A 23,913-nucleotide genomic window follows, 5' to 3' on the forward strand; every position below is an offset into this window, starting at 1 on the left:
AAGATCGGAGCAGGCCTTGGGCCGTTCGTTTCCCTATTCGGGATTCTTAAAGAGGAGTTCGGGCGAGATCGGAGAATAACTCTCATTCGGACGAGTTCGGCTAACCTCGCGGGATACACCCCCCCTCCGCTACAGTGTCTTTGGATGGAGGACTCGGACTCGGCCGCGAAGCAACTAGGTTTGGCCGAGGCGGCTGCAGTAGCTGCCGCTGCTGCAGTGGCTGCAGCAGCGGCAGCTGCCGCGGCCGCAGAAGGATCCGAGCAGCAGCACGAACACCGAGGAGAGGTGCCCGGCTCGGAGGCGGAGCCACAAGAAGAAGAGGAGGTGACGGCTGTCACCGTAATGGCGGCAGAAGCCGAACACATCGAGATGGGGGCCGAGTCCCTGCCGAGTGCCGACGAGGCCGCCGCAGCCGCTGCCTTTGCAGGTCGGCGCGCATGCGCACAAGTGCGCCACCCGCCGGTCATTGAGCGCGGGTCCTGACTGTGGGTCGTGTGGTGATCATTCGCTTGTGTGAATGGTTCATCCCGCGAGTATTACCTCCAAGCGTTTCCACTTTGAGTGGAAACGGTTTCGATCTTATTCACCTACCCGTAGTACCTCATGATGAGGTTATATACATACATGTGTGCATCATCCCTGACGTCAAGAAAGTGCAGAAAATGCCACCTTCTCGTCTGCATTACTTTAGTTGTGCTGTTTCTTATCCCTGACAGGACTGTGATATCATTCACGACGGTCTGACAGGCAGAAATCTTGCATTTCTCCATCACAGTGCCTTAGTTAGAGGAAAATGACCTGCTGAATTTTTGATGTCAGCATCTGAGTAATTTAGTTGGGGTACTTGATGAATAGCAACCAACAATTATTGTAGCTTTGTCCATTTGCATTTTGAGATGCTATAACAAAAGATATTGGGACTGATTAAAATATGCAAGAGCAAAAGCAGGCAGATTAAATATTACACACTAAAACCTCACCCAATAATTATTGATCTGCAACAATCAGTTAAAATAAGGTTCTCAGATTATAAATAGGGAGAAGGATTCCTTTTCTCCCTTACCTTTGGCTATCTTGCACATGATCCCTGGGAGCTCTGTTAATAAAGCCACTGTTTATATAAACATTGGAGATTGATAGGTAGATAAAAACTGTACCTTCAGTAGAGAACCAATATTAAGATATCATTCTATAGATGTCTTATTTAGCAGGACATGTGCATATTTTGCTTCTTGGATTTTGGCAGTTCTGAAGGAGGATATCACAGAAAATTTTATTTGGGTCATGTTTTACAGAAGTGACCACAGTAACAGTAGCCAATGTGGGTGCCTCTGCAGACAATGTATTCACTACTTCTGTGGCAAATGCAGCATCTATCTCAGGACATGTATTGGTAAGGTCAGGTTTAGTTAATCTTACAATATTTTTGCATATTCCATATTTCCTTTGTGGTAGAAAGTATCTAATTTAAATGTGTGTTGTAGCTATGAAGTTCATTATGTAATCAAATTGCACAGATTTGAGTTAGCAATTTTGTATTGGGGATGAGCAAAATAAATATGGCTGGATTTGCACAACACAGACTAGCCATTAACTAGGTTGGCTAGTTTCTAATTCATTGTGTTGTATGAATCCAGGCAAATGGTTAACTCAGTTAACCACAGTTCAGTTAAACATGGGTTAATGTCTTCTGTCATTTTCTTCTTTATTATTCTTTGCCCACAAAGGAATTAAATGCTGTATCTCCAGTTAAATGGAGGCAAATATCAGCAGTGTCACTTAGCAGAGAACTGCACCTAATTGCTAATAAATGTATAAAACCACCTTTTATATTATAATACTTGCAGTGTATCTGGTTCTGCTGAAACCATTGACTTCTCTGGGACCCTTTCCTCTGGCTGGCACAGAAATAAATGTTGGTCCACATAGAGCTTGCATTTTGTACTGTCAGGTCTAGATTACTAAACCTCCTGAGGCAAGGAGCTTTTGTCTGATTCTGTATAAGATGCCATAGGCACGGATAGTATGGCAGGACAAAAATAATAATAATAATAATAATAATAATAATAATAATAATAATAATAAATAGAGCTTGCAATGGGAGCTGTATTTCAATATGACTCAGTCTTCATTACATAGTGTAATTAATATCTTCAGAACTTAAATGAGTTCAAGGAATCGAATCCATATATATATCAGTTTTGGCTAAACTCATGTCTATTGTCTCTGAGAAATGCTAAAGAACTGGTGAAGTGCCAGTTGACTGGAGAAAGGGAATTATCTTTATCTTCAAAGGGGGAATAAAAGGAAGGCAGAACTACAGACCTGTCAGTCTGGTATCAATATCTGGGAAGGCTCTAAAGCAAATCATAATGCAACCAATCTATAAGCATTTTGAAAATAATGATTATTAGAAGTCAGCATGGCTTTATCATGAACAAGTCTTGCCAGAGTAATCTTATTTCATTTTTTTAAATCAGATAACTTATTTAATAGATTATGGGAGTATTGGGAATATATCTGAACTTCAGAAAAGTATGTAATAAACTTCTCTGTGATGTTAGATTAACAAGCTAATTAGATATGTCTATTAAGTATATTTGCAGTTGTCTTGATAACTATATCCAGAGAGTGCTCATTAATGTTTCCTTATGAAACTGGAGTAATGTATCAAATGAGGTGCCATAGGGGTTGATCCTGTGCCCAATATTCTTCATCATTTTCATCAAGGAAGGAGGAAGGCTGGAGGGAACATTTATCAGATTTGCAGATAATAAAAACTTTGGATTACCTAATCTATAATTCAAAAACAAAATTCAGAATGATTGTAATAGGATATAGAAATGGACAACAGAATGGAATTTAATATGGTTAACTGCAAAATTCTTCATTAGGAGACATAAATAAAATCTTGCTAAATGTACTTAGGAAAAAAAATCAAATCCATACTACCTACCTTGGTAACAGTATATATGAAAAAGATTTTTTAATTGAAATTGTTTTTAAACTGAATACAAATCAGCAGTTACATTGCAGCTGTTAAAAAGACAAATGCAATTTGAGAGCATATTGATAGAAGACTGTGTGGACTGTGGTAAGTTTTCCAGGGTATAGGAATTAATCATTTCATTGTATTCTGTATTGCTGAAATCTCACCTTGAGTATAATTCCAGTTCTAAGCACCAGACTTCAATAAACATTCAGGCAATTTGGAATAAGTGCAAAGAAGGTCAACAGGGATGAACGGAGGACTAGAAGCAGTTCTTATGAAGAGAGACTAAGGAGAGTTGGTTTGTTTATCGTTGAGAAAAGATGACTTGAGAAGACATAGGTTAGCACTTTTCAAATATTTGATTGGTAAAATATAGAAGGTCAAGACCTGTTCTCTATTGTTTCAAGATATGGAATTAGTAAGATATAGAAAGCTACAGGAAGACAGATCCTGTTTGAATATTAGGGGGAAAAAACAGTAAGAACAGTTTGGCAATATATCAAAGGAAGGTGCTGAGCTCTCCTTCACTGAATATGTTCAGATGAAGGCAAGTTAGCCACTGGATTCTTGCATTGAGCAGAAGATTGGACTCAGTGCTCTAACTCTTCTAGCCCTGTAATTCCACATTAACACAGCAGGATTCTGGGAATGGCATCTCAATCTCCATACACCTGGATGTGGAAGAAAGGGATTTGATTATTCCTCTTATGGTCTTCCCTATATACAACTTGATATTTCTATGGGAATTTGTTAGGAATTTTTACAAATTAAGAAACATAAAAATCCAAGCCCTTCAGTAAGTTACTTTTGCTAAAGTTCTTTATTTTTTCTGCAGTCTGGAAGAACAGCTCTTCAGATTGGGGACAGCTTGAATGCTGAAAAAGCCACTCTGATCGTGGTTCACACAGATGGCACCATTGTAGAGAGTGCGGGTCTGAAGGGGCCATCTGCACCTCTTACTACAGGTAAAATGTGAGCTGGGAGACTTTTTAAAATGTCCTATAGAAACATAAATGCATAACTGAGATTTTTTTTTCAATATTGCATAAGCAAACTAACATTTGGTTAGCAGAATCTCTTGTTTTTTATTCTGTTCCTTCTCAGATTTGCTTGGATGGGAAGGGAGAATCCTGTAATCTCTTTTTTAAAATGTCATGCCTTAATTTTTCTTTCTTGCCATTAAGTTAACTAAGAACTGATTGCTATTACAGGAGAAGTGGGACCAGCAATGTAGGATTCTGGATCTGGGATGCTCTCTGGCTATTTTTGGTAAATGTAATTTCCTGGAACAGATTTTGGGAGCATGAAGTGGGGCTGCAGGCAGGAGGAGAATCCATTCGTGCTATGGTGATTGGGAATCTAACTCCTAGCTTTTTTATTTCTTGAACAATCTGTGCAATCCTTGAACAATGCAACTCTTTTATTTTTGTTTTATTATGTATTTATTAATAATTTTATTAAAATTTGAAAAAAGTAATTGTATTTATGATTGTCAGCAATGTAATTAAAGAAACTATGAAGCAGTTGGATTTTCATGTAATGTTTTAAAGATGTACTGTTAGTTCAAGTAAATTGGAATGCATTGGGTTACATTCAAGTATTCCAGCTTGGTCAGTTCATAAATCAGTAAATTCAGTAAATTGTGACAGCATTAAACTTTTACAGCTCTGGAAAATGTGCGCTATATTTCTTTCTAGGGAAGCTTAGTTTTGAACACTGAGGAGACTCCTATTATAAAAAATTCTGCCTCTTTGTTTCTGTAATAAATTATTTTACTTTTTAAAAAGAAAGCAGGGTACAGGAATAATTGCCACTGACCTAAGTAATGACCTGGAAAGAGTCACTTTTTAATGAGATGGGCGGTGACAAATTTGATATATAAATAAATAAATAATTCAAATTTTGAATTATTTGTAGTTCAAGTTTCTCTCCTCTCTCTCTCTCTCTCGTATATAGTTTTTATTAAGGATTTTGATTACAATAGTAAAACTAATACGAACTAAACTTAAAGAAAGAAAAGAGAATAGTTAGAAAGAATGAAAAGTGCAGGAAAAAAGAAAAAGAAGAAAGAGAAAAGCAAGAATATAATAAAGAAAAAGAAAAGAAATATATAAAGAAGTTACTTCCAACCTTCATTACAAGTATAGACAAATTTGGTAACTCTTCACTCCCTATAATGTTACAAATAGATATCTCTTCATCCCATATCCCATCCCTTATCTGTAAGCAAATCCATAAAATATCAACTTTTCAATCCTGGTGTGAGCAAAAAGTCTGTAAAGGATTGCCAGATCCTTGCAAAAAAAAGTCTTATTTTAACCTTGATCAAATAAACCAACTTTATATTCCTTCCTTTTACTTCTAACAGTCTTAATCTTTTTTTTTTTTTTTGTCTGCGCTCAGTCATTGCTGACCCTGCAGTGACTGCTTGGACGAGTCCTTGCAGTTTTCAAGGCAATTGTTTTTCGGAAGTGGTTTGCCAGAGCCTCCTTCCTAGGGCAGAGCCCAGCTGGCGAGCACAGGAGGTGGGGTTTCCGTTGCTTCGCGCCCTTTTCGGGCGCGCGCGGTTTTTTGCGCTTACCGGCAACTGCTCCCAACTCCTTTTTTGCAAGGCGCCGCCAGCATTTTTCCTCCCACCGGAGTGAGAGTACCCATTTATCTACTCACGTAAGTTTTCGAACTGTTGGGTTGACAGGAACTGGGGAGGAAACAGGAACTCACCCTGTTTAACGCGAAGGCTGGACTCGAACCGCTGAAGCGTCGACCATTTCTGGCCGGCAACTTTCAGTGTCATTAAGCCGCTGCGCCACCACGTCCCCCTCTTAATCTTTAGTTCATTCAAATATTGTTGTGGGATTTGATTTCTCTTCCATTCCTCTTTATCCCATTGCACAGACTTCTTCAGGCTTTTAACTAGCCTCTTTTATAGATCCAATACAAAAATATTTTCCAGGTTATTCTCTTGGTTTGTTATTTGTATTTCCCCTTGAAGTTTAAAACTTTAGCCAGTTTCTTTTGTATATCCAATAAAGTGTCCTTTTCCAAGTCATTCTCTTGGCCTGTCATTTGTAGTTCCGCTTTTGGTACTTTCTCTGTCTTGTCAGACAAAATTTGCTCCATTTCTGTCATTCCCTCATTAACATCTTTCGGACATAATCTATCCATAGAGTCAGACATCATTACTGACACTGTTGATATTGTAGCTACTAATTTCTGGCTCCATTCTTCAAAGATCTTTAATATTTTTAAAGTTGTGATGTTTTGTTTCATTTTGTAAGTTCCAGTACTAACTGACACCAAAAGCAGAGTTGTCTTTTTTTCCCCTTCTAATTAGAATCTTTAGTCCCCTCTAGTGTCCAGTTTCCAAAATCATAAAGTTAGCCAAGATAGGCAAAATAAATCTGATTCTCACGAGAAGCTACTTATTTTTTTATTGTTAATTCCAAAATCTTAACAGTAAAAGTCAGTATTCCAAAATTAACTGGACCCTTAATCCATTTATAACTTTCTTTAGATCAAAATCTTATGTAGCTTTTTGCTGTTTATTCCAAATTCTTTATGTTCTTAAGCTTTTAATTAATTTTTCTTTTGTTCAGAGTTGAAGCTAAACTCACCTGGTGACTTTTCAAATTTGTCATTCCAAAGGTCTCTAATAGCTTTAAGATAGTTAATAAGCAATTTTCAAAAGTGATTAGAAAGTGAGGCTAGCAAACTTAGTGTCCTTTAAAGGTTCCACCATAGTTGCAAGCAAGATGGCTAACCCCTTTGTCTCCTGTCACTCAAACCCATGGGAGACCGCTCTGGAACTCATATGAGCAATCTCCCATCCTCTCCTTGTCCCAGGAGGTTCCGAAGAACTGGTCTACTCACCAGTTCTTCAGTCTTTGCTGTGGTTGTTGGCTCTGCTTTCACAGAGATGTCTTCAGTTTGCCATGTCTCCCTCGGAAGTCCCATAGTTCAAGTTTTTCATTGCCCTGTTATGATAATATCTCAGTATTTTCTATGTCATGATATAGAAGCTGTTAAGACACAAAAACATCTATCCTATTCGTTAACTAATATAATGTAATCAGGCCAGTTTGTATCTTATACAAGCAATGCATTTCAGTCACTGTCCCCCCTCTTCTGGAATAGTATGCCTCTGACATGCAATCAGCCCCCTCCCTCCTGGTCCTTAGGAAATTGATGAAAACTTGGCTGTTTCATCAAGCCAGGGAGCCTGGATCATTATGACTACCCCTCCAGAGGTTAGATTGTTTCTTGTTTGATTTGAATACACTTCCCAATTTTATGTGATTGTAACATATAGTGTTGTTTTTTGTTTTATAATTGTTTTTAATCCCAATTCCATACTGGGAAATTGTATGCTGCTCAGAGTTGGTTAATTGGAGTGATCCATAAGCCCTGTAAGCGCATGGAGAAATAGGCATCCTGTGTTGCTATAGCAGTGGCTGAGATATGGAGATGACATGGAATTTGTAGGATACAGTTATTTCCTGCATCACAGTGCTATTGTCTTCTGAGAGGAATGGTAAAATTATATGGCAGATAATGACAGTGTAAGTCCTTCCTACATGGTTTCCATATTCCAAAAAATCTAATTGATCTGTTGTTTGGAGAAGATTTAATATTAATTTTTCTTCTTTTAACTGTTGAAGGAATAAGTTGTTTATTGGCTACCTATCATTTTGTGGATCAAGGTTTTGCTTTTCTAAAGGAAATGCAGAAATGGAAACTGGGTGTTAAGACTTTGTTTCCTTTCCTTTAATCTGAAGCACCTCAGTCCCCTCCTACTCAGTTAACATCTGGCCAAGAAAAAGGTGGAACAAAATATAACTGGGACCCTTCAGTATATGATAATGAATTGCCTGTGCGATGCCGAAATATCAGTGGGATACTGTACAAAAACCGACTTGGTTCAGGTAAGGGATTTCATCCTTTCTATTTTTTTCTGATCTGTGTGAATGATTAAGAATCCTCCAGTATTTTTTCTTAAGAGTAAACATTGAGTTTTGTAAGAGAGTGACATTCCCCAATATCCAGGATATTTCTCCATAAATTTGGAACACAGTCAATCTGAGAGTTGTGACAGAATCTGCTTTTAATTTGATAGCAATGCAAATGTGGAATATAGCTTAAGGGGAATTCCTACCTATATTCACTGTTCCCCTGTCCTCCAAAATCCCATCCAGATAACATCTTGGGCTGTTCTGAGAGTAAAGATAGGAAATACTGCTTTGGATACAACTCATTTCATGCATCAGGCCAACCAAATGTTAGCTATTTGCTCACTTTCCAATATGACATGATAGATGTCCTATATCAAGTTCATTTGTACACAGCAGGCCAAACCATTAATACTGTTAGCAATCTAAAAGTCGATGAATGGCCCAGAGGAAATTCTTCTATAATCTGCATGTTCTCCACCTCAGTGTTGTTGTGGTTAGCTGTGAATGGGAAGGGAAGGAGAATTGATGCTTGCATCAGCGTGAAAGTGAATACTCCCATTTGTGAAACCACTAAGAGTGTTTATGTTGGGAATGCATTTTTTTTTTTTTTTTTTGAGTGGGAAGAGAATGATTAGTCTGCAGCTTGCAGAGAAAGCTTTTTGCAGACTCCTCTGAGCCTCATTTGTATAAAACAATTATTAAGCAGGAGTTATTTCTTTATTTTGTCCTGTACTAGGTGGCCGAGGTCGTTGCATTAAGCAGGGGGACAACTGGTACAGCCCCACTGAATTTGAAGCTATGGCTGGAAGAGCCAGTAGCAAAGACTGGAAAAGAAGTATCCGTTATGCTGGGAGGCCAATACAATGCCTTATTCATGTAAGATAGCAACTTTTTCTTTCTACTGTCAGATATATATGAAAAACTGTGCACAGTATACTTATGCAAGTTATAGGAGTTTTAAGAATTCTGGGCCAAATTTATCCTGAAACAAGTACTGCTGAATTCAGTGGGATTGATTTCTAAATAAGTGCACATGGATGGTGGCATTCGAACGAGCTTTATCGTGTACTCTGTGTGTACTTAGTTTATACAGCATACTCTTTCTTGAAAATGAAGGAGACCGCCAGGCAAGGTCTTACCTAGGAAAAAATCTTACCAGAAAATACGTGTAGGAGTTGAAGAAGCAGTAGAAATACCATAAACCTTTGTAGGACACCCTGTTTGTATACGCATACATAAATACCCCGCATGTTATTCCATTATGGGGTACAGGGAAGAGGAAAGGAAAGGAAATCTAACTAGTTTGCCATAGTATTATCCTTTCCTATCCGATCTTGTTTTCGTCACAGTCATACACCATTTCATGCACCGGCTGTTGTTCTTTAGATTGCCCATTATCTGCATTTGTGGTTCTGTAGCATCGGGAGCAGGATACGCTGCAAAGAAGCGAGGCAGAGGGGGATGCTGAGGGGGAGGGGGCGAGACCACAAGACAGGACGCTAGATTGGTTGGCTGGTGTTGCTTTAAAACAGTGTACCAACCAAGCTCTCAGCGCCTGGAGAAATAGGGAAGGGCTTCCTTGTGCTAATGCGGGATGGGGGTCAGTTTTTCCAACCTAATATTGCTCTTTTCCTTCCATTCAGGATGGAATCCTAAATCCCCATGCAGCCTCATGCACTTGCGCTGCTTGTTGTGATGACATGAGTCTGGTGAGTCTGCAGTGCTGCTTGGATTACCTGATGATGTGCTGAGCTGCTAGGTGCTGGTTATCATACAGAGAAGATCTGTAAATACTGTGGGCTGAAAGGTCCCTTGTTGGGTAGGGAAAGGCAGCAAGCAAAGAAATAGGGCCACATCACCATTTCTGGTTGATAGTGGGATTATTGCAGTAGCAGGCTTTTAGGTAAAACAAATATTGCTGAGTTTATCTAGTTATGATAGTAGATTATTAACAATATGCATCTATGTGTTGTTTTAAAAATGTATTTATAAATATGTGGAGTTTCCTAACTGTTTGAGGTATGGTGAGAGGGCACTCAGAAACAAGCACTCTCTGTGGGAACTCCCCTCCTCTTGAACAGATTACTTTCCCCGCCCACCCCCTCCATGAGATTGGCTCCTTCCTTTACTACTTTTTGGAATTTAGAGAAAGTCTGGTTATTCTGCAGAGCCTTTGGGGAGAATTACATCTGTAGTGGGAGGAGAGATTGTCCCTATGGGTATTGGGAATTCTGTTATAATGCTATTGATTATGGGACTTACGTTGCTTATATTATTTTGTGATTAGATATATTTATTAATTTATTAACAGTTTTAAACAACCCAATAGCCCGTTTATAAGCAGTTTATAATAAACACATAAAAAAAGAAAAAGTAAAATTTGAATTAAAACATATCCAGTAAATCAAATAAAATACAAAATAAAGACACTATACGAACCAGGCAGCAACAAGGCAGTTGCCAAAATCTAAAACAATATGAATTAAAATACAATTAAAAAGCCTGGGAAAATAATAAGGTCTTCATTGGTGCCAAAATGATGTCAATGTGGGTGCCACTTGAGTCTCTCTGGGAAGGGCATTCCAAAAATGGTGCCACTCTAGAAAGGCTCTCTCCCTTGTAGAGACCCACCTCACCTCATTATTATGGGACTTTAAAGTTTTTCTGATTGAAGTGGCATAGGAGTGGCAGCAATAAATAAATATTTGGGATGACGTTTAGCCACTCTTGTAAAGGTTACTAGGTATAGGCAGGCAGGAATCTCCAGAGAAGTTGGCTCCACAGTGTAGAAGCATTAAAAGGAAAAAGCTACTTTTTCAGTAAAGTGTACCTCTTCCCCAACCAGATGTACTCCAGATCTGCTGGATTGCACTTCTTGTCAGTTGCAACCAGTCAGCGTACAGTGTTTCATATTTTATTGAACTGCAGTAGCCATCAGACCCAGAGCAAGCTGTGAGGAAAGCTGTAGTCCACCACATTTGAAAGTAGCCCATTGGGAAAAGTTCAGAGTTGGTATATGAAAAACTACTCTTGGAGAAACACTGGGCCTTCAAATGCTCAGATTTCACCAACTTTGTGTTCCTTTAAAAAATGTGCAATATAATATGAAATGAAAGTAGTTTGGAATACATTATAAGAGCTGACTTGTTTCTTTTTGAGAATATTATTGATTTTTCTCATGTAAGGCATAGCAGCAATAGCAACTGAACACTGAGAAATGAGCTGTCTGATAATATTATTTATAATGAAAGGATTTCATATTTATCTGGGACCCTGCTTTGCTGCATAGCAGAATTGTGGATGGAAGAAGATAGATCTGAGAGGCTTTGGGCTTGAGTCCTTTGTCTTTAACATAGAAATGTTTCATATCCTGTGTTAAATTCATTGTGTGAAGGAGTTCAATTTTCTTTCATTTGGTGAGGCAATTTATACAAGGTTTTGGCTAGGTCAACTAGAAAAGAAACATTTATTCTATCTCCAGAAAGAATTACTGCTGTGTTCTGACAATGGTTGCTTTCTCTTTATCAGAGTGGTCCTGTTAGACTGTTTGTCCCCTATAAAAGAAGGAAAAAAGAGAATGAATTGCCAACAACTCCAGTGAAGAAGGATTCTCCCAAAAACATCACCCTACTTCCTGGAACTGCTGCCACTACATGTAAGGGTTCCATGTTCATAAATGAATCCTAACCATCATTTAATATTTATCATTCTTTCTAAAATGAGAAAAATTTCACTTTCAAAAAATTGAAATATTAAATTATCATTGTACACTTTACAGGAAACAGCCTTTGCTCCTTTCCACCTTTTTCACTTCAGTCTAAATGGCAAGCCACCCTAAGTTTCTCTTTTGGTACCCTTAATCTGTGTTTAGTCTTCATTTAACTAGCTGGTGGTAATAATTTGAGTAAAAACATCAAAGAAATATTTGCAAATGTTATTTAAATCCTTATCTTCTATATTTCATTTTAATGTTTGCTTTCCATCTTAATAAAATGGGGGGGGGGGTTCATCATGAGCTGTCTTTTCGGTCTGTGGAACTGAGAAGCTTTTAGCCTCACTAATTTGGCCTGTTCTGTATTTGGAAACCATTAGTTTCTTTCACTCAGAGAAGTATGCTTGTTTCCAGAAAGATGTGTTTATTAGCTCAGTGTGGTAGTTTCTGCAGGTTAGAAGCAAAAGTGGGGAAATCCCATGATCACATGGCTATCACCATTCTACTTAATTCTGAAAACGTTTCCGTTGTTTTTTAGTCACCGTGACTCCTTCAGGACAGATTACGACTTCTGGCACTTTGACCTTTGATCGTACAGCAGCTGTGGAGGCCACAGCTATTATCTCAGAAAGTCCCTCCCAAGGTGATGTTTTTACTGGTACCACTGGTGAGTAAGACAAATCACACCCATATGTGATAGGGATACTTCTTTAAAACTACATTTTAGAAGGAGGAAGAGGGCAGGGATAAAGGAAAAAAGGTAGAAGTTAACTTGACTAACAGCATAGGAAGAGAAAGTACTACTGATGAGCTCAGTGGGATTTATTCTCAGATACAGGTGTATAGGATTGCAATGTAAAGCAGATGTCACAGTTGCTTTAATCAATGCCCAGCCTCAGGAATGAATCACAGAATCATACTGTTGGAAGGGGCCATTTAAACTACTGAGCCCAACCCTCTGCCCAAGGCAGGAGTCTAAATCAAAACAACCCAGAGAGATAGCTCTGCAGCTTCTGCTTAGAGACACATCCAAGGAAGGAGAGTCCCCCAACCTCTGTAGGTAATTGGTTTCACCGATGCTCCTATTGCCAGGAAGTTTTTCCTAAGATTCAGTTGGAACCCGTCTTCTTGTAGCTTAAATCCGTTATTCTGTATCCTTTGCCTGTAGTGACCGAGAATGTGCCTTGGCTTTCTTCTGTGTGATATCCTCTTAGCTTCTTGAAGAATGCTCACTCCTTACTCTTTTCAAGTCTGAATATCTTCAGATTCTTCCACCTCTCTTCATAGGACTTAGCTTCTAGTCATCCTCACTGCTCTTTTCTGAAGTTATTCCAGTTTTCTGAAAACTTATTAAAGTGTTTTGCCTGTTTGGAGCCCACCCTAGAGGTGGGGTCTGAACAAAGGAAAAAAATTGATTGATTACTTTCCATGATTTGGAAATTATATGAAATTGTATTTTGCCTTTTTTCCCCAGCCACCTCATGTTGCTAACCCATATTCAGTTTGTAATTGTCTACTACTGCAAGATCTGTTTCACAAATATTATTACCAAACCAGGTATCCTGCATTCTAAATCTATGCATTCATTTCTGTTTCTTAGTGCTTAATTTTGCACATGCCTCTTAAATTTCACTATCTTATTCACAACCCATTTCTGTAACCCACCAAGATTGTTTTCAACTTTAGTTCTGAATTTGAGGATGTTAGCTTTCTCTCCCATTTTGTGGCATCTGCAAATCAAATAAATATTAATCTTGTTATCCAAGTCATTAATACAATTACTGAAAGATAAAGAGTCCAAGGTAGAAGCTTGTGGTACCCCACTCAGCACCCCGCACCAGTTTGATGAGGAAATGCTCATGAGTACTCACTGAGTATGATTTTCATATACTGTAGCCACTTAGTTGTTATGCCATTCAGCCAACATTTAATTACCTTACTGTTCAGAATGTCGTGTGATATTTTGTGAAATGTTTTGCTGAAATCAACATATACTGTATCTATAGCACTTCTGTAATCTACAAAAGAAATAAACCCAATTATAAAAATGAGATAATGGGTAATCAGACCAAACTTGTTCTTTGCAAATTCATGTTGACCTTGTAATTATCACCTTGTTCTGAGGCACTTACAGATCCATTGCTTTATGAGTTGTTCTAGAATCCCCCAGATATCAGTGTCTGATTGACTGGTATGTAGTTTCTCCTTTTTCTCCATTTTGAATATATGAGCAGAATTTGCCCTTCTCCAGTTAAGTGACTTTCTACCTGTTCTTTGGGACTTCTCAAATATAATATATATAATGGTTCAGGTCAGCCATCAGCAAATTCATTCAGGACTTTAAGATGCAATTCATCAAGTCTGGACATTCTAACACATTCAAAGTAAATAGATATTCCTAGGTCATAAATGTATCAGTCCCAAGCTTCAATCCTGCCCCTTCATTTGCTCTTTACAATTTTTATTGTTTGCATATTTTTTTGTTGAAGAAGATTGAACCAAAATAGGAAGCTAGCTATGCTTTTTCTTTATTATCTGTTAGCATTTTGCCAATTTCATTGAGCAGATTCTTTTCCTTTTCTTGAAGAAGCTCTTTTTGTTGTTGTTTGCAATTTCATTTATTCTGAGCTTTCACTTTCCTGACACCAGCTCTACAGTTCTGGGCTGCCTGTATGTATGTGATATGTCAGTCTTTCCACCCAAAAGAATATCTGTATGTGTTCTTTTTTGCTTTCAGATCTTTGTTAGACTTGTGTCGTCTTCTTATTTTTTTCACTTATTTGGATTATTTGCCATTGTGCTTTTGATATCTCATTTTTAAGAATTCGTATCCATTCTGAGGTCCTTTTCTAATTAGTTTCTCCTGTCATGGAATCCTACTTATTACTGTCTGTGTTTATTAAAAGCCACTTTTTTTTAAAGTCCAGGATTTGCATTCAAATACACTCAGCTTAATTTTATTTAAGAACTAAAGCATAATATGATCACTTTCACCCAGTGTTACTGCTACTGTTTTCCTTGGCTATGTCTTCTTGAATGATGAGTATCGAGTCAAAGATAGCTGCTCCTCTGGTGTCTTGCTCCACCCACTGAAAGATGAAGTTTTTGGTAAGATATGTCAAGAACTTCCTGGAAAGACCATACTCAGTGGAGTTTGTCTCTCAAACAGATTTTGGGATAATTAAAGTCCCCCATCCATGCTACTTCATGCTGATTTGAAAGGTTTGCAGTTTGCTTTTGTAAAGCAGCATCCGTATTTTTTCCTTGGTTGGGCAAGGATAATAGGCATCATTACAGTATTGCATTTATTTGCTTCTTCCATTACTTTAACTGAAGTGCTGTCTATAATATCACCAAGTTCATTTACTTGGATTTCTGAGCAGATTTGGATACTTGCAACATAAAGTGCTGCTCCTCCTCCCTTTTCATCGTTTCTGTTCCTTTTGAGCAAATGGTATCCTTTAGTTGCTTTACTTCCATAGTAGGAATCATCCCACCAGGTCTCCATTATAGCTATTAAACCTCAGTTGCCTTCCTATACTAAACGTTTAAGTTCATTTTGTTTATTTCCTATACTGTGGGCATTAGGATATAAACAACAAAGGCCGTGAACTTTATGAGCCAATGTTCTTCCTGATTTTACTATTGAGTAGTTTAATAGGCCCCATTAAGGCTTCACTCTCACTTCCTTCTAGAACACACAAGGATTAATCTTTACATATTACTTCAGGGTTTAATCTCCTGCCCTCGTAAGATTCAATTTAAAGTCCTCCTAATTAAGCTCGCTCAGCTTTGGTTGAACACTTTTTTACAAATCTTTGTGAGGTGCAGTCCATCTCATATCAGCAGCTTATTATCCAGATAATTCAGGCAATGACCTCTAATCAAATCTCTTCTGAGATTTGCATAGCTCTTCAATCATCTGCAATATTCTTTTCTTTCTCAGTCCTCTTCCAGGGACTGCAAAGATGGATGAAAACACCATCTGTTCTTGAGCTTCCTTTCTAGATCTTCAGTGTCACTGAGGTTATATTTCTAGCTGTACTTTGCAGTACATTTAGCCCTAAATGAATTTATAGGACAGCATAGCTGTCAGTGGACTTAATGTGTCACATGTCACATGTCTGATTTTGCTCTTGGAAGGCAGCTTAATTTGCTAGTTGATCCAGTCAGTATGTATTTATCTCTCTAACTCCCATGAGTCTTTTTTGTGTTATTGCAGGGCACATTGGATCCACTTTGTCCTTCAATGATCCACTATCTTTTTTCTTGTTCTGCAGTTGCTTTCCTTGCCCTGAGGGCTCAGAGAGCTCTGCCTCTGCAAACACCCTAAAGCTGACATCTCTTGTTTCTGGTTGCCACTCTTGTCCACTGGGCTCGCTTCTTTAATTCTCTTCCTTGGGTGGAGTTACTTGGTGTAACAGCTGCTGTTGTAGTGCCTCCACTAGTGCCTCCCCTCATTAGGAGGATCTAATCAATCTTCATCCTCTCATATGAGCTGAAATGTGGCTGCTTGTTGGTCCAACCCTCTGACTTTTCCTCACATTTTCATCTAGTTTTTTTTCTTACAGGCTGGATGAAAGCAAATAAACCAAAGGTGAATCCTGACAAGACAGAATCATGTTAATGGACTGGTTTTCTGTCCATTCTAGTGTTATCTTTGTTGTTAGAGACTCAGTTGTTTTCTTTGGCCCAAAGCTTAGGCTAATGCACCAGGTGTGGTTCTCCTTGGATAGAAATAGCTTAACTTCAGAAATCTGCACACAGGTAACCTCTTGCCTTAATCACTGCAGTGTTTTTTATGTAAGGCTGCCCTTGAGGAAAAATCCAAGAACTTCTCTTAGTACAAAACATGGCAGCAAGAGCGTTTCCTGGAAATGCATATTATGATCATACTGTGCCAGTACCATATTGTCTTAATTGCTTCCCAGACTGTTTTCAGTCCCAATTCAAGGTTTTGATATTATTCTATAAAGACATTCATGGTTCAGAACAGATGGGCAACCTACAGCCTCAATTCCTTTTTTGGAGCCCCTAGAGTCCTAGTTATGATTGCTGAAAATAGACAGCACAGTTTCTTCTAACCCTAACCCTATCCAAGTTGTCACATAAGCCTCCAATTAGACATACCACAGTTAAAAATATTAGGACCCTCCCTTCCACATAGTCTCCCCCAAAGAGAGCATTTACTGGCTTTTCAGCAGCAGGAAAAGCTCTTTTTATTCTTCAAAAATTGTTAATATGTTAACAGTTTTATTAACTGCAGAAGCTCCTTTAATAACTTAGGTTTTTTTGTACCTGTTCTATTTCTTGTTGCCACATAGAAAGTATTGCTGCCTGTAGTTATATTTTTAGCTCTTGCTTGTAATTCACTTTGTGGATTGCAGTTCTAAACTGTTACCATCTTGAGAAGAATGTTTGAAAGATGATATATCCATTTTTAAATAAATAAACAGCATTAAAATCATTAAGCACAGTTCATGCAGGACTATACATACCTTTCACTGGGAGGAGATATGTGAACTAAGTGGACAACTAGCAGCAATTTTAATTATTTTACATTTTTCTTGTTTATTAAGAATGGCTCAAGACTGTAAAAGAAAGTTATATGCAAAAAATCCACCAAAGTGGGCACACTTAATAAAATGCATTACATGCAAAATAGAAACATCTTTTAAACAGCTGCAAAATTTGGATTTAAATATTAGGAAGATTTTATGTAAGGTGTTTTTAAAATTATATAAGGGAATAAGGGATAAACCTCTTACCAATACATAGAAGTCCGCAATCCTTGACACATTGTTTTGCCTAAGGATAAGTACTACAAATATATTTTTTTTAATTACTCAGATAATCTAGTGTTGGGGAGGGTTTATATATTATAGCATAACTTCATTTCTGGCCATCTAATTGGTACTCTAATTTTGAGATTTTCAGTTTCCATAATTCTAGTTTCCATCATTTATATTGAAGTTGAAATATATTGAGATTAAAACAGTAAAAGCAGAAACTTGAGCATGTCTTGATCTTGCAAGAAACAATATTTCTTGCTAAACTCTTTTTCCAGAAATGTCCCATTTTCCTTAATGTCTTCTTACCTTTTGATGTGAACATCCAAGATGTAACATCCAAACCAATTTCTTTAGACTGTGACCTTACTCTCTTCTCAATAGTACAAGATACAAACATTCAGCAGCAACCCTGTCGGGTCAATCATCCAGAACCTCACTATCCAAGTTATCAAGACAGTTGTCAGATCTCAGCATTCCCGGAAGCAGCACTGCCAACTTCTCATCCCAAAATTGGTAAGACTTCTCTTGTCTTTAAAATAATCCCCACATTGTTAAAAAGGTATATGATTTCAGCATTTTTCTTCATGGGAGTAAATGCAATCATATTTTGGGGAAATAGTAAATCAGTTTTCCTATGACTAGCGTGGATGTGCTAGGATGCTGCTGATGTCCTCATGTGGGAGGAAAGGAGTAGGAGTTACAGGTGGGGGGATGAAAATAACCTTGGATATGAGTGCAGGGCTGTCCAATCCAAGTGCTGGGCTTATGTTAGAACTGTTGTTCTACACAGGCCAGATGATTGAGGATTTGGAGAGTGGAGGCATTATAACCAGGTAGTGATTGTGGTAAGGCAGTTACCAGCTCAGGTACAAATGCAGTAGCTTTCAACTTCCTCAGGATGGGGACTATTAATTTGGCCTGCTCTGAAAAATTATGGAGCAATCTTGAATGAGCAGAACATTGGTTTCCTAGGAATATCTAGGTCATAGCTCCGATCCCTCCCAATCCCTCCCACCCACCCTCAGTCTGGCTTCTTGGTTTACAGATGAATTGCTGGCTCAAAAAGAGGTAGAGACAGCCAACTCATCTGGCAAAGAATTGGGGCTAAGTTTACCTGCGCATATTATAGAGCTGACTTTTAAGCCTGTAAGGCTGCATCAACAGAATCATATTCAATATATTCAGGGGTTATTAATTCTTTATTGTATTGATTTTTGAATGAAGGAAGAACATCAACCTGTTGCGATCTTACACATTTTATGTTATCTTTAATTGTGCAGCCTTAGAGAACATTTTTAGACTTTCCACATACCTCTGTATGGAATTGGGTATTGGAATGGTTATTTTCCAGTCTCCTGTGAAATTAGTAGGAAAATACTCATTTCACTGAAGCAGATTTTTTTCAATACTCCAGTGAAAAACATTGCAGGCACAGAGCACTCCATTTCAAGCTGAATCTTAATCTTGGCTAGTAGGATTACCCAACAATAGAACAGTTGAGTTTCCAAATGCTGTTGGACTGCAACCAGATCACCTAAGCTAAGGATAATAGAGAGAGCATAGCAATTTTCTGGGGACATATTGTTGAAGAAAGTTGTAATCATTTTGTTTTGCTTTGATTAAACCTCTCTCTTAAAATCCAACTTGACATGTTACGTTTTTTTTCATTTGTCACCAAGTATGGTATCTGGGAACAAAGGGAGTTATTGTCTAATGCATCTGGAGGGGACCAAATTTGCTCAATTTAATAATCTATGAGAGATCACAGGCCTTTAATATGAGATATAATTCAAATATCTGGCAAAGAAATATAAATGGTGGTCTGTATTTCTTTACCGTACACTACAAGATGGTGTTTAGATTAACAAATGTATTTGTGTTCCATGTAGTTGTATGTCAAATGTTGTGTTCTCTCTTGGCAGTTCTCCTCATGTCCACATAGCACTAGGATCTCTAGTTGGGCGCTGCTGTATTATTCTGCTGCATGAATCTAGTCCAGGTCCTACCACCTAAGTGAACTCTTAAATCTTCCTTTTTCATTCCCTTCTGCGTATATGCTTGATTCAGCTATGGCTCTTTTATATAGCAAGGATAATTTTTAAAAAAACACAGAAGAATAAAGTTGATCTTTGCAAAAAAAAAAAAAAGTATAAATATGTCAGGAAAGATTGGATAATCAAATACCAGATGCTGCTCCACATTGAGTAGAGAAGTCAGTTAACTACAGATCTCTCTTTTCTCAAAAATACACTTGTGGAAGGCATATTTTCCTAATTTCTATTAAATCCTTATAAGTCCTATTGCACAAATATCTCTTTTTACTTGCCAACTTAATAAAGGGGGGGAGGTTTATAAATGTTGATCATCACCCTTGCAATTTGTTTTACTTTAAATTGTGCAAGTGTAATATCTGGTAAATAAGTACACATAAGTTCAAATTAAAGTAGGATAGGGAAACAGAAGCACCTTTGGCATATTGATTTTTGTAAGGTTTCATGTATGAATATTTATTTATTTATTTATACAATTTATATGGCCACCCAGCTCACTCACGGTGACTCCTGGCAGCTTACAGGAATAAAAATCCCAAATACGAAACCCACTCCACCCCCCCACCCCCCATAGTGGGATTTTAAAAGGATTTTGAGGAACTAGGGATATTTGTTATCCTATGCTTCTAAATACTTTTTCTCTGACACATAGGTTGCAGCCTTAAAACCCTTTCAAAGCATGTTGCAGTCAGCTACCAGCAGTGTGTCCTAGTCTTGTCCTGTTCTCCTCCAAGGTTCACATGTTAAAACAAAGTGGCATTTGGTACTGCTCTTGGCCAAATCATTTCAGTCTTTTCTGGGCACGGAAAAGGGGATAATCTTTCTGTACATAGTCTGGTGCTGGAAAATGAGAAGAGCCTTTTTTTTTTTCCTGTTGCCAGATCATTATCCATGAGGAACATAATTTTAGGGAGAGGAAAGGATAGGGCTGGGTGGTGCAATCTGGTCTGGAGAGGCAGCCTGCTACTCTGGAAGATGAATATTCCCTATCTTGCTATAGGGATTACTTAGAAGTTTTGCCTTTTTAAAAAAAAATAGCTTTTTAAAGACATGTCACTTTCTTAAGCATAAATCATATACACTAGTTAACTATAAATAACATGCACTTGTTTTTATTATTGAAAAATGTATATGCTCCCTTTCAAAACAGACTTTTCCCAAAGCAGTTTTTCTAAACATTTAAAAAACAAAAGTCTAAAAGATTAAACTGAGAACAGTAACATAAATTAAGACCAATCTACATACATACTAATGACACCAGCTAAAAATAAATACACCTAACAGTAAATTAAAATTGTGCGAGACAGCAGAGATAGGATTAAAGAGAGTCCAACATGGCAGGATTAAATAGGGGTAAATTAGATGAAATGAAAACACAATGGAAAAGGAAAAGGTTTCAGCCTGGCACCAGAAAAAAGATTAAGTGCCAAATCTGCCTCTTGGTGGATGGGTGGGATATTGCAAAACCAAGGAGGAAAGTTTGCTTCCATAGAATCATAGAATTAGAATGGATCCTAGAGGATTCCTAGTCCAGTCCCCTGCTCAGTGCAGGATCCATTACAGCACCCCTGACAGATGACCATCTAGCCCTGCTTGAAATTCTCTAGCGAAGGACTTCATGTGGCAGCTTGTTCCTCTGGGTGTCAGCTTTTACGGACAGGAGGTTCCTCCTGATGTTTTGCCTGAACCATATTTCTTGTAGTTTTAACTCATTGGCTCTCATCCTGCTCTCTGGGACAGTAGACAATAAGTCCATTCCCTCTTCTGTGTGACAACACTTCAGAAAGTTGAAGATTGCTATCATATCAGTCATCATTTCTGTAGCCAAGAACTCATCTGCCATATCTCATCATCTGAGGGCATTCCAAAGTGGTAGCTGAAGAAAAACTTAAAGCTCCCTGGCAAGTTATGACAAGCAGAAGTAGCTGTTGTCATAGCAGTGTTGGTCTTTTGTTTTTTGTTAGCTTCAGCTCCCATGCAAGTCTTCTCTTTTCAAGACAAAAGTGTGTTCTTTCATGCAACAGTGACAGGCAATAGCTTAAGGGCCTCCCCTGTTCTCAAGAAGGTCATTTTAAAACGTATCTGACTTTCTGCCCTCACCATGCCCAAAGGATGTAGCATGCAATAAATCTCAAAAAGGTGCTATTAAATTACCCTCCCTTCATATGGTCCCCTAATCTGGGGTTCCCACCACCCCCAGAATAGGGAAGGGCAACTGTTTTGGGTGCAAGTTAAATCTGGGGTGGTTGGAGGATTTTAATGGGTGAAATGGGCATCCTAAGCCTTGCTAAAGCTTAAGGCATCTTTAATATCCTTTAGAATTCTGAACCTTCCAAAAAGAGGGGAGCCATTTTGGAAATATTAAAGAGCAAAGAGCAAAATGGGTTGCTCTGAAGCCTCTGCATGAACCATGCCCGAGAGGGCCTGAAATGTCAGTTCCACCCACTCTGATGACACCGTAATATCACTGGCCATGCCCCTGCAGTCCAGAGAGGAAGGACTGCCTCTCAGACTGCCCCATTTTGTCTTTCAGGTATCACATGCTTCCCTGAAATAAAGATTCTGCATTCATTCAGTATGTCCCACAGATTTTGACTTGTGGAAACCCTGAAAGAAGTGGACTTGTAAAGATTGAAAGGAATCACTGAATATGCAGGAAATCTTAGAGTTATGAAATGTGTATTGCTGCACTCCCTTCAGGAGCTGGGCTTCATTAGCCCAAAAAGCTGGGTTGTTATTCTAAACTGTTGATAGGGTCCACTGCAATTGTTACAATCTGCTTGCTCTACAGTTTGCTTCAACTCTAACTTCTCTTATTTATTAAAAGCATATACAGCCTGCTCTTTAGCTTTCAGATTCTTAGTTTAATAAAAAGAGCTCCTGCATTAAAGAGAAACAATTCAAAACCCCAAATATTCAAGTGTTCTTGTATTGGTCATCTGTAATGCAACCAGAAATTGTCAGTATTTTACCATGATGAAGCACTCAGGGGAAGCAGCCTAAATTACTGATTTCTGAAGTGAACTGAACTGAACTGAAGATGTTGGGCTGCTGCCTGGCTCTCTACCACAGCCAAATTGAATGGCTGTGGATGACAGCTAGGGCAAAGGCAAAAGCTGATGGATCTGGACAGCTTCCAAGCAGAGTTCCTGGTGGATTGACCTCATTCTGTGGGTTTATTTTTAGTGTTGACCTCACTCCCTGCCCTGGCGGTGCCACCTGCTACCCCCACTAAGACAATCTCCTCTTCTGTGATGAATGGACTTGAAATGACAGAACAACGGAACTGGCTTTACCTCGAGGAGACCGTCAATTCGCTGCTCAACACAGCTCGGCAGTTGAAGACGCTGATCGAACAAGCTAAGCAGGCCAGCTCTTCCTACCGAGAAGCTGCTGTTTCTCAAGCAAAACTTCAAGCTGATGCGGAAAGGAAAGAGGTAATAGTGTTTCAAGAAATGAATTCATTCTAGCCCCAAATATCTTTATAGCCATTTTGTCAGCAAAATTCTGCTGACCTATTAAAATTATCCATGCTGCTTAGTAACTGTTAAAAGGAGAGAGAGAAAAAAAGAACCCCCCCACCCCAATGTACATCACAGTGATGGTATGGATGTAGCCATCACTATAGTCTCCATTGGTGAATTTCATAGTGTAACTGTGCAGTGATTTTGGATTTGGTAGTATCATTTCCGATCTGCGATATACATTCTAAAATAATGTGTTGGGTTTCTCCCGCTGCATTCAGACCAATGTAATCTAAATAATTGGAGCTGTTAGCATTTCTGTTCAAATAGAAATATTTTCAGATCAGAAAGGGAGTTTAAAGGGACAGCAAAAGTTCTTCTAAAATGAATAATAAAAGCCTATGGAGTACTGTTTGTTTATTTATTTATTTATTTATTTATTTATTTATTTATTTATTTAAAGCATTTATATATCATTTGCCAATTAAACTTCTCCAAAATGGTTTATGATAACATTTAAATAATTAAGCTTTTATATAAAAGATCCAAAATAAAATCAATAGTAAGGTAGATAAAATAAATAAAAGCAATAGTAAAGAAGTTAAAATATCAGAGCAGCATGTAAAATAACACATTACTAAAAATTCTGGGAGAATAAAAATGTCTGTCTGTCACTCAGAAGAGAGTGGAGAAGCTTCCAGGCCTGTCTCACTAGTGAAGGCCCATTCACCAGACCTCAGCACGGGAGAATAGCCAGAGTAGGCCTTCCAAAGATGATCTTAGGTACAGACAGGAACTTACAGGAAGAGAAGTCTCTTCAGATGCTATGATCCTAAATGCTGGAAGACTTTATACTTTAATACCCAATAGAACTGAGATTGCAAACTAATTGCAAATTAGAAAATATCTGCAGTTTTCTAATGTTAAAAGTATTAAAAACATGATTTCTGTTC

The 23,913-nt window shown here is 38.2% G+C and overlaps 1 protein-coding gene across 1 annotated transcript in view; it reads left to right on the forward strand.

The window, feature by feature from the left end:
• The first annotated feature begins 136 nt into the window (after window positions 1-136).
• The window catches only part of DEAF1 (DEAF1 transcription factor), a 34,478-nt gene continuing 10,701 nt past the window's right edge, over window positions 137-23,913 (forward strand). Inside the window, exons 1-10 of the mRNA XM_007436334.4 lie at window positions 137-427; window positions 1,296-1,393; window positions 3,828-3,957; window positions 7,768-7,914; window positions 8,678-8,817; window positions 9,585-9,650; window positions 11,470-11,596; window positions 12,192-12,320; window positions 17,827-17,958; window positions 22,683-22,933. Coding sequence (XP_007436396.2) covers window positions 145-427; window positions 1,296-1,393; window positions 3,828-3,957; window positions 7,768-7,914; window positions 8,678-8,817; window positions 9,585-9,650; window positions 11,470-11,596; window positions 12,192-12,320; window positions 17,827-17,958; window positions 22,683-22,933 — 1,503 coding nt within the window. The 5' untranslated portion in view covers window positions 137-144. The remainder of the gene's footprint in view (window positions 428-1,295; window positions 1,394-3,827; window positions 3,958-7,767; window positions 7,915-8,677; window positions 8,818-9,584; window positions 9,651-11,469; window positions 11,597-12,191; window positions 12,321-17,826; window positions 17,959-22,682; window positions 22,934-23,913) is intronic.

Source organism: Python bivittatus, unplaced genomic scaffold (assembly GCF_059951505.1).
Source record: "Python bivittatus isolate LINGU-HERP-01145 unplaced genomic scaffold, Pbiv_v1 ctg000480_np1212, whole genome shotgun sequence".
In the NCBI taxonomy this organism is placed as follows: domain Eukaryota; kingdom Metazoa; phylum Chordata; class Lepidosauria; order Squamata; family Pythonidae; genus Python; species Python bivittatus.